This window comes from Polistes dominula, unplaced genomic scaffold, assembly GCF_049000335.1.
Source record: "Polistes dominula isolate Pdom_NZ unplaced genomic scaffold, Pdom_raw_medaka contig_277, whole genome shotgun sequence".
Taxonomy (NCBI): Eukaryota; Metazoa; Arthropoda; class Insecta; order Hymenoptera; family Vespidae; genus Polistes; species Polistes dominula.
Genome location: NW_028301009.1, coordinates 380,936 through 390,895, shown reverse-complemented (window position 1 = coordinate 390,895; position 9,960 = coordinate 380,936). Strand labels below are relative to the sequence as shown.

Below are 9,960 nucleotides of genomic sequence, written 5' to 3'. Positions count from 1 at the left end.
CAGCCACGTGGAGAAGGAACGGGTCACGTAATGTGACTCGCAACTTAGCAATGAAAACTATAAATTGATTTATTTTCAACGACCTGTCAACCGTCCTAGAAAACTATGCTTGCTCGTTTCTTCGTGCCTGCGAGGCTCTTTGTCGGTTCGTTTGTTATCCTTTCCAACGTAATTGTACGCTCGATGCTAACGTCTTTCTTTCTCTCACCTTTTTACCCTTTTTCTTCCACGAGCTATTCTAATTTTATTACTCAAATCTTAGAACATAATTATAGGGATTTAAGAATTGTAGCCTGTAAACCAGACAAAATTTGCGTTCGGTTAAATTTATTTTTTAATCGAAATAATGTGGTTTGAATGAAGATGAGATACTTTGGATTAATTAATGAATCGTAAAACGCAGAAATAAATTTTTATTTAAAATAAAATGGTTTTGGAAAAAGACAAGAAACTTTGGATAATTTAAATGAATCGTAAAAAAAAAACTGGGACGTATAATACTGACTTTAATTACAGTGAGAAACGTATGATTTATTTATTCTTTTGTCAGGTGAGAAACGAAATCTTCGTGAGAATTTAACTCATCTTCCCCGGTTAACAGGTTAAGTGCGTAATAATAGAAAATAATCTTTCATTATCGTTATCAGATAAACGTCAGATTAATATGATACATTACATGATTCGTCAATGATTATATCACTAGTCGTGTCAATAATCGAACAGAAATATTATACCAATTTCTTAGAACGTGCACCATTAAATTTTCAAAAAGAAAACTGTCAGATTTTTATTTGCAAATCTCTGGTTAATACTACAAAAAATGTAATCGTTGATTAGATATAGCGTTTCTTTGAATACTATCTTCTTGGTTTTCTTATAGATCAAATAATAAATTAAAGATAATATTAAGTATATACCTTAAAGTTGATTAAAAATATAATTAATAAACATATTTTATAGATCTTGATCTATAAATAAAAAGGCGTAAAGAAATGCGCAATTCTGTTTAAATTTTTGAAATTGTGTAGGTCTAAACATGAAGCGCCATCTGTACAAATTTTCCTAGAATAGAAATAGAGTATTGCACAATGGATAAAGTAGGGTAAAATAAAAAACTATTAATAAAATAAACTCTTTTTTTTGTAATTCCTCAAAAAAAATATTTACCACAATAAACCTGTACATTTTTTTTATCATATCAAAATTACTGAACGATAAAATATAAAACCAAATGAATGACTCAAATATTGATAACATATTTTTATCAAGAATACATTTCCAGCAAAGATGAATCACCATTGGTTAAAACCGGTATTTCAGATCATTGATAAAGCCGATGTAGGAGTCTGATAATTCGCGTAAATGAATAAGATTAAAGTTGCATGAAAATGTGACTTTAAGCGAATGATGAGAAGAACCGGTAGCGTTGACGCTTCGTCCAAATAAGGCGAAGGGCGGGAACAATTGTATATGTAGAGGGAGTTATGGGTATGTGTTAGTGTTGATGCGATGGAAAGCTGGTTGGGAGTTGGAGGTGGTCGACGAGTTCGCTGGAATCTGTCGCCAAGTGTGGTGCCGAGTGCACGTGCTCGTTTGTTCTCGAGATATATATGCGTTTGGTTTGTCATATTCGAGGAACTCTAGCAGCTACTGTGCTATTTAAATAAAACTTTCTCACTGACTCAATACAACCAGAGAATTTAATATACACCGGGTGAATATTACATCGAGGAAAGGCTTGGTATTTAATTTATATATATACATATATATATATAGATATATATATAGCAAAAGAGTACCATTACCCAAGAATACATACACGTACACACATATTTGTGCGGTGTTGTGAGAGACCTCTGCGTGGAAAAGATATCTTTGTATACCACCATATCTTTTGATATACCAAAAGCTTTCAAGTACCGAAACGAAAGGAGTAATATAAGTGTTTGTGGAAAACACGCACAACAGGTACTACTACTAAATAACATTATTCTATCTTTAGATTGTAGCCCTTTTTTCTTTTAAATACGTGTACGTACAAATGTATACGTTTTAGTTTGTTGAAATATAAAAATACAACAAGTGGTAAGAGTCATTGAACATGATGTGTTATTAATAGGAAACGAGAGATCCGAATTTAGTCGATGTCTAAGACTATTTAAAGGTCAAAACACCAGGAAGAAAAAGATTGAAGTGATATAGAAATGTCATATGAAACAAGTAAGATTCAATCTTTTTTTTTTAATTATTTTTAAAAAGTATACTAACGTAGTGTTATCTTACCCAATATCCAATTTTGATAAGATAAATATTAATCATACTTTATTTTCTTCATTTACTTCAAACTATTCTTTTACGATTTATTAGATTATTTAAATATTTAATTAATATTTTGTATTTAAATTATAGAATATATATTGGCCGCATTGCCTAAAACACAAAGAGGGCATCCTCTTGTATTAGGTGGAGATCCAAAAGGAAAAAATTTCTTATATACCAATGGTAATAGCGTCATTATTAGAAATATTGATGTAAGTTACATTTATATTAATTTTTCTACCTTCTTTTTCTATGTTTAAAAAATATTAATATATTTTTTACTTTTTTTCATGATCCTGCGCATGTGTGTTTATCTGTATTATTAGAATCCAGCAATTGCTGATATTTATACAGAACATTCTTGTCCCGTTAACCTTGCCAAATATTCTCCAAGTGGTTTTTATATAGCATCGGGTGGTAAATATTTATTTAAGACTTATATATTCTTAACACACAAAAAAAAGATTATTAACTGTTTGAGTCCTAGGAGTCTTTAGAAAAATCATGCAAACAAATGTCAAGTAGAATAAGAATGTGTCAATTTCACAATTTCCATAACATGGCACTTTTCAACGAGAAATCTGAACAGCACAATCGTACTGCTTAGGTCATAAACGGTTAATGTGTTTAACAAAGATTAATAAAAATATTACACAATTAATATTTATAGATCAATCTGGGAAAGTACGTATTTGGGACACAGTGAATAAAGAACATATTTTAAAAAATGAATTTCATCCAATCGGCGGACCAATTAAAGATATCGCTTGGTCACCTGACAGTCAACGTATGGTTGTGGTTGGTGAAGGAAGAGAGAGGCAAGTACACGAACTATATCTTAATCTATAATTAAATTAGTATAATAATTTTAAATCTATATTTATAATATTTCACAGATTTGGACATGTGTTTATGGCAGACACTGGTACATCCGTGGGCGAAATATCCGGTCAAAGTAAATCAATAAACTCGTGTGACTTCAGACCAACGAGACCATTTAGATTGATTACCGGTAGCGAAGATAATACCATTGCTATTTTTGAAGGCCCACCATTTAAATTCAAGTATGCGAAATTTATACACAATTTATAAATATATTTTATGTATGAAAGATTTGTAGTACTTCCTTATTTATATTAATTTTTCCATTTATTTAGAATGACAAAACAAGATCACTCTAGTTTTGTGCAAGCCGTACGTTATTCCCCAAATGGAAATTTATTTGCATCCGCAGGCTTTAATGGAAAAGTATTTATTTATGATGGAACAACATCTAATCTTGTTGGTGAAGTTGGCTCTCCTGCACATCAAGGTGGTGTTTACGGGGTACAGAACATATATATATATATATATATTTCATTTTTCCTACTTCATTCATACAAATATATGAATAAAACAATAGATTAAATTAAAAATAATTAACAAAGTTACATATCTTCAGGTCGGCTGGAAACCAGATGGCACTCAATTATTAACTGCGTCGGGAGATAAAACGTGTAGATTATGGGACGTAGAAACTCGATCATTAATTAGTGAATTCAATATGGGAACTACGGTCGATGATCAACAAGTTTGTACATGCTAATAATGATATCGAGATAAAAAATTAACAAAAAATAAGATGAAGATTTTTTTATAAAATCTGTTTTTACAGGTTAGTTGTTTATGGCAAGGCGATCACTTATTAACTGTTTCTCTCAGTGGATTTATCAATTATTTGGACGTCAATAATCCTTCGAAGCCTCTAAGAATAATAAAGGTATTTACGCTACTTCATTAAATTAATACTACGTACATATTAATTATTATATTCTATTTTTTTATAAATTATTTTCAAGTTATATATACATATACGTGTATATATAACGAATTAATGTTTTCTTTTAGGGTCACAACAAGCCAATTACCGTTTTAACGCTAAGTCCTGACAGATCGAACATTTACACGGGATCTCACGATGGTTATATAACTAGTTGGAACGCAGAAACTGGAGAAAATGATCGTGTTCGGGGAAATGGTCATGGAAATCAAATAAATGGAATGAAAGCTACGAAAAATATTTTATACACTGCTGGCATCGATGATACTTTAAGGTCTGTAGACATAGAAAATTGTGCATATTCGGATAACTCTATCAAATTAGATTCTCAACCACGAGGTTTGGACGTTTTCGAAGATAAAGTTATTGTCGCTTCTGTAAAACAGGTAATTAAAACAAATATTATGCAATATTTTTTAAATTACATTTCTAATCCTTAAAAATATTTGGAAAATATGAATTTTTTATTTCAAGGTAATAGTTACGCAAGAAGGCCGAAAAGTATCAAGCATACCAACCGAATATGAACCATCGTGTGTGTCAATTAATCAAGATAATGCAAATGTAGCTATAGGATCGGCAACAGACAATAAAGTTAGTTCTAAATATACATACATATATATATTTAAATATAAAAATAGTTATTTAACAATGCATAAACAAATCTTTGATAATATGATACACGCGAATAAGTTATATAATTTATTACGAATCGTTTTCAGGTTTATATTTATGAATTAGTAGGAACAACGTTAACACAAAAGACTGAAGTAGTACATTTAGGCCCAGTTACCGATGTTGCATACAGTCCTGACAATAAGTATTTAGTAGCCTGTGACGCTAATCGAAAAGTTGTCCTTTATACTGTTCCAGAATATAAGGTATATTATACACACATTTCATTAGAGATATAATTATGTCACAAAATATCTGTTTATTTGCTATTGTATTATTTTTATAGCCTGCTCACAACAGAGAATGGGGCTTTCACAATGCAAGAGTTAATTGTGTTGCTTGGTCGCGCGATTCAGAAATGGTTGCTAGTGGAAGTTTAGACACTACAATTATTATTTGGAGCGTATCCAATCCAGCCAAGCATACAATTATTAAAAGTAAATCTTTTTTTATATAATTAAGATCGTCCAACGACTTAATTTAAATGCAATTAAGATGCAATCTGCTTTTAAATTGAAGAAAAATAATTAACAAGCTTTATTACGTTTCAGATGCTCATCCGCAAAGTCAAATAACACGTTTAGTTTGGTTAGACGAAGAGACCTTGGTATCGGTTGGTCAAGACTGTAATACTAAAATATGGCGTATAGAGAAAATTTAAATATCTTTTAAAAAGGAAAACGAAACAAAACGAAAAAATATTATACAACCCTTTTTTGAGAAAATTGAGCTTTGGATGTATTTTATTTATTTAATTAGTCGCTTTGAACATATTGTATATTATTTTTAAATACGATTCTTGGTATACAATACAACGCGGGAAATGAATATATATTATGCGATTTATTTTTATTTAGCGAAATAATTAATCTTCATTTATATATTCTTGAAAAAATCCTTATACGAGTATTATATTATGAAAAAAATTTTCTTTTTTTCTTACAATTATCATTGATAATATATACCTAAAAATATTATATATTATTATCTCTCAACGATTTTCTTTTATGTGCGTAAGTGTAAACGTTTTGTTATAAGCTTTGTACAATTTCTAAAGAAGTTTGAATTTCATAAAGAAGAAAAAGAAGCATTGAAACAAATTCGATAATTTTCTCCTTTATTAAAATGGTAATGGTAACAAGGCAACAATAACAATTTAAAAACGGGAGATAAATCTGTATAAACCTAAACACGTCTAAACTTTTATCTGTAGAATTATACAGATATATAACGAGAGGAAAACTAGATTATTTATATATATTTATACATTTAATGTCTTTCATTAACTCAAAGCAGTGATTAACTACAAAATGATAACAATGGACCATTTTATTTCCATTACTAATAAAATATTCTCAAATTGGCCTATACTTACAAATACATTCGTCGTCCCTCCATTTACACTTTAAAATATTCAAACTTTAAAGTATTTTTCAAGCAACAAGAATAATGAGTTTGTATTCTAATTAAGAAGAAAAGATTAATTATTGTTATTTTTTTTTAACTCGCGTGAAAAATAAATATGTATTTCTAATACCAACTTTTCTTACTTCTAATATTTTCTTGTACACCAACAAAGTCGTTTTCTTTTCCACATGTAACGGAAAAACTTTGCATAAATGGAAGGACGAGTTGTAATTCATCCTCTAAGATGAAAATGTATGTTGTTAGGTATTCCTGATAAATAGATAACGATCTATTGTTTAGAAGTATTATACCGTGGACGTTTTTGGGGTGTAGACACTGGATGTCTATACGAAATGTGTTTCCTTAAAGCATCTCGTGACCGTGATACATGTGAGCATGCCGTGCAACTATACGAGCTGTTACTGTGAGTTTCCATATGCACTCGTAAATTGTATTGATTACTTAATTGTTTACCACAAACATGACATGTAACACTAGACTTATTGTAAATGTGTGAAGTTCTATTAGATACGGATGAGCCAAGGAACTTGAAGTTAGAATCCCAAATAGGCGGTTTTACATCCGTTTGCGTAGTATTAGCATCTTCCGAAACCGAAGCAGTTTCATCCATCGTATTTTCTGGATATACTTTCTCGTTATACTTGTTGGATGACGTATTAATAAGACTAGGTACCTTTTCTCTTTGATTTAATTTTGCATTTATCGAATAATATGGTGTAGTCTTAACATAATATGGTATACTTTCTTGTTCATTGTAAGATTCTTCTTCTAAATTAGGTGCGACTTCGGGTATCGATAGTGTTTCTATTGATTCTGTTCCTCCAATGCTGCACTCTTTAGTTTCTTTCTTTAATGTTTCTTCTGCCACAGTGTTTACTTGAGATTGAGGGGTCGTTATAGGAGACTGAACGCGTAAGCCGTTGTCATGTCTTGGATTTTTCTGCAATAAAATTAATATTTTCTAATTATGAAGATCCAAAGATAATTTTGTCTAATATTAATGGCAATGAAAGCTTTGCAAATTATGAGTTCATTAAATGCTGTTTATACCTATCATTTAACTTTGATTATTTTATTTGACAATCGTTAATCGTTCTTATTTTGTTTATTTTTGTATCCAGCAATCAAGAATTCCCCATATTACTAACAATAAATTAAAATCATTCATGCAATATATCTCTCAATATCACACAATAAGAAAGGATACTTTTTTAGATAATAAATGTTATGGACATCACAAATATAAAAGCATTATTCTGCAAAGTGAGCAAACATATAGTAGACCACAGCTATAAATTTTCCATAAAAAATTCTTTTAGTAACATCATGATTTTATGGAGAAAGCTATTTTAGATATACCTGTAAATTCATTCTATGGGGTAAGGTTCCATGGGATGCATCCACTTGCATTTAGTTGCAACACACACAACGATCTTGATCTCGTGGATATCGTTTGTATTCATTATCGTTCCTTTGATGCACGTATGAATATTATATGCAGCAGATAATTCCACCGTGAGTGGTACTTCTTGAGGAACGACATTGAATGTTTAAGTGACCTGAACAAAACAACACGATCCTAGGGTAATATAAAGAGATTAAAAGGAAAAAGCAACAATGCTATTTGTTTTTAAATTATCATACAATTATAGTATTTGGTAAAAGTAAATGTTCAATAGTTAATTCCTCCACTAAAATTTTCATGTAATATTAATATTTATTCTTTTTTTTTTTTTATAAAATACATCTCTATTGGATAATATATCTACGCATATATTATCTAAATAAATATATTATCTTTTTCTTCAATTTCCACTAATAATCTACTTTATGTATAACTACTAACAAAAATGGATGAGAGAGAGAGAGAGAAAGACATAAAAGGTAATGAAACACACAGAGACAGGGGTTTAAACATTAACCCAGGTTCAACTAAAAGAGTTAGCCAATTGGTTGTCACAAATTGAAATCTAGGCTTTTTAAGTCAAGATGGAGGAAGCAATCTTGCAGGACAAATAAAGGGCAATCTTTTGATTATTAGGACTCTTGCAAGAACATATAAAATATTTTTTCTGTAACTATTAATTTCACAATAATAATAATATAAATTTTCTAACATTCTGACATGCAACCTACAGAGACACAGGACTTGTATAACTCATTTTATTATTTATAGCTTTTAGCAATTTTTATAATATAGGAAATATAGCAGAAAATCAATGTATAAAAATCATTTAATCGTTTATCAATTAAAAAAATTTGTCAAAGTAATATTCAATCAAATAATTAGAAATAAGACTTAATTCTTTTTCTTTTTTCTCTTTATATATGCAAAGATAAAGATATAATCTATCACAGATCACCCTACATAAAGAAGCTTCAAGGTATCACACAAACTTGTCATATAACTGTAGATATATTATATAACAAAATATCAAATGAAGCAGCAATAATTTGCACACTTTGTCGTATGTATTTTAAAATAAAAAAAAAATAAAAAAAATAAAGGAACATTGTCTTACCCCACCAATATCAGCTAAGCCACGAATATGTAAGGTATTAGCCATAGCTAAAAGTGCAGGCAATTGTTCTTGATAAATATTAACTTCTCCGCTGTACATAAATGTAACTAATGCACACAAATTTCCATATTCCATGCCTGGTAATACGATGACTGGATGCTGTAAAGAGCTTAAGTCCTACAAACAATTAATTTGCAAATAAAAGAAAAGTTGTATAACATGCATCTTCTTATATGATTATAATCTAATAATAGTTTAAACGTTTCATTTAAATTTCTTCTACATACCTTAAACAATTCTTTAAAATAATAACTACATGCTGAAAGTATTATTTTGTGAGCATGAATGTGTCTTCCTCCTGCGCTTAAAGTAACATCTGTTAAGTATCCGCCATCCAACAACTTTGGTAAAGAACTTAACAGAGTATTTTGAAAATTATGCCATCGTAAACAGAACTGTTGGCCTTCCATACTTCTTCGCTAGGTAAAAAATATATTATTTATGCAATGACAGATAAAAAAATATATACACGTGCTGACATATACTTATATATAGAGATTATTTTATCGCAACAGATTCTTTCAATTAATCATATTCTTTGAATATTATTACAATAATTATTATTTCTATCACGTAATAATTATTCACATATAAACGTGATAATAATGTAAATAATAAGGTTAGGATAGGGTTGATCATTAAAATTAAAAAAAAAGAATAAGTATCACTTGTAATAACAAAGGCGATACCTTGGGACGAATTAAGATATAATTGGCTGCCACTTAGACGGTGCACTCAGAGATAGACAATACTATTTATTTAATCAGGTTGTAGGTTCCAGCCAAATCTATTATTGTACTCAGGTATGGCTGGAGGAAAAGGCGAATATTGGCACAATATTTTTTTTCATTATTGATTTCTCAATCGAATATATACGAATATTATTGAACGTTAAATAATATACTAATAAATATTAAATTAATAATTAATTTCTCTAGCTTACCTTTAAAAAAAGATCTATCTTTTTCCAAGATTAACGCATACACACTCAGATGCACAACACTTGCTTAGACTTCGCTTTCATATGGCAATCGGCGTTAAGCCGAACTCATACCAACTCAAAAAATTAACTAAATAGGATTTGAATAGTTACGTTCTCATAACCAATAGATTAGCTAGAAACGATACTATTTGTTC

At 29.7% G+C, this 9,960-nt stretch overlaps 2 protein-coding genes across 7 annotated transcripts; one reads left to right on the top strand and one right to left on the bottom strand.

The window, feature by feature from the left end:
- Positions 1-1,494: 1,494 nt before the first annotated feature.
- On the top strand, positions 1,495-5,645 carry flr (actin-interacting protein 1 flr). Of its 2 annotated transcripts, XM_015332787.2 has the most exons (14): positions 1,495-1,968; positions 2,120-2,220; positions 2,410-2,531; positions 2,646-2,736; positions 2,990-3,137; positions 3,216-3,383; positions 3,477-3,645; positions 3,761-3,889; positions 3,974-4,078; positions 4,207-4,524; positions 4,613-4,732; positions 4,861-5,019; positions 5,100-5,250; positions 5,365-5,645. In XM_015332787.2, exons 2-14 carry the CDS (start codon positions 2,205-2,207, stop codon positions 5,472-5,474), a joined length of 1,806 nt encoding a protein of 601 aa, XP_015188273.1. In that variant the 5' UTR covers positions 1,495-1,968; positions 2,120-2,204; the 3' UTR covers positions 5,475-5,645. The 2 variants fall into 2 exon arrangements, with proteins under 2 accessions (XP_015188273.1, XP_089030222.1); XM_089174096.1 differs by lacking the exons at positions 1,495-1,968; positions 2,120-2,220; positions 2,646-2,736 and having other exon boundaries at positions 2,414-2,531.
- Positions 5,646-5,913: 268 nt separating this feature from the next.
- Positions 5,914-9,925, bottom strand: LOC107072662 (uncharacterized). Of its 5 annotated transcripts, none has more exons than XM_015332782.2 (5): positions 9,767-9,925; positions 9,513-9,632; positions 9,051-9,242; positions 8,764-8,940; positions 5,914-7,181 (listed from the first exon to the last, which is right to left on the bottom strand). In XM_015332782.2, the coding sequence occupies exons 3-5, from the start codon at positions 9,231-9,233 to the stop codon at positions 6,510-6,512; spliced, it is 1,032 nt and encodes a 343-aa protein (XP_015188268.1). In that variant the 5' UTR covers positions 9,234-9,242; positions 9,513-9,632; positions 9,767-9,925; the 3' UTR covers positions 5,914-6,509. The 5 variants fall into 5 exon arrangements, with proteins under 5 accessions (XP_015188268.1, XP_015188271.1, XP_015188269.1 ...); XM_015332785.2 differs by having other exon boundaries at positions 9,051-9,237; XM_015332783.2 differs by lacking the exon at positions 9,513-9,632 and having other exon boundaries at positions 9,767-9,915.
- Between the last annotated feature and the right edge of the window lie 35 nt (positions 9,926-9,960).

What these genes read in the sequence shown, in the direction of transcription:
- flr (XM_015332787.2), top strand. An exon ending in CTACGGTCGATGATCAACAA is followed by an intron (nt 3,890 to 3,973) that starts GTTTGTACATGC and finishes CTGTTTTTACAG; the next exon opens with GTTAGTTGTTTATGGCAAGG. An exon ending in CAAGCATACAATTATTAAAA is followed by an intron (nt 5,251 to 5,364) that starts GTAAATCTTTTT and finishes ATTACGTTTCAG; the next exon opens with ATGCTCATCCGCAAAGTCAA.
- LOC107072662 (XM_015332782.2), bottom strand. Translation starts at nt 9,233, where the DNA reads ATGGAAGGCCAACAGTTCTGTTTACGATGGCATAATTTTCAAAATACT. An exon ending in ATTTTAAAGAATTGTTTAAG is followed by an intron (nt 8,941 to 9,050) that starts GTATGTAGAAGA and finishes AATTGTTTGTAG; the next exon opens with GACTTAAGCTCTTTACAGCA. An exon ending in GCTTAGCTGATATTGGTGGG is followed by an intron (nt 7,182 to 8,763) that starts GTAAGACAATGT and finishes ATTTTATTGCAG; the next exon opens with AAAAATCCAAGACATGACAA.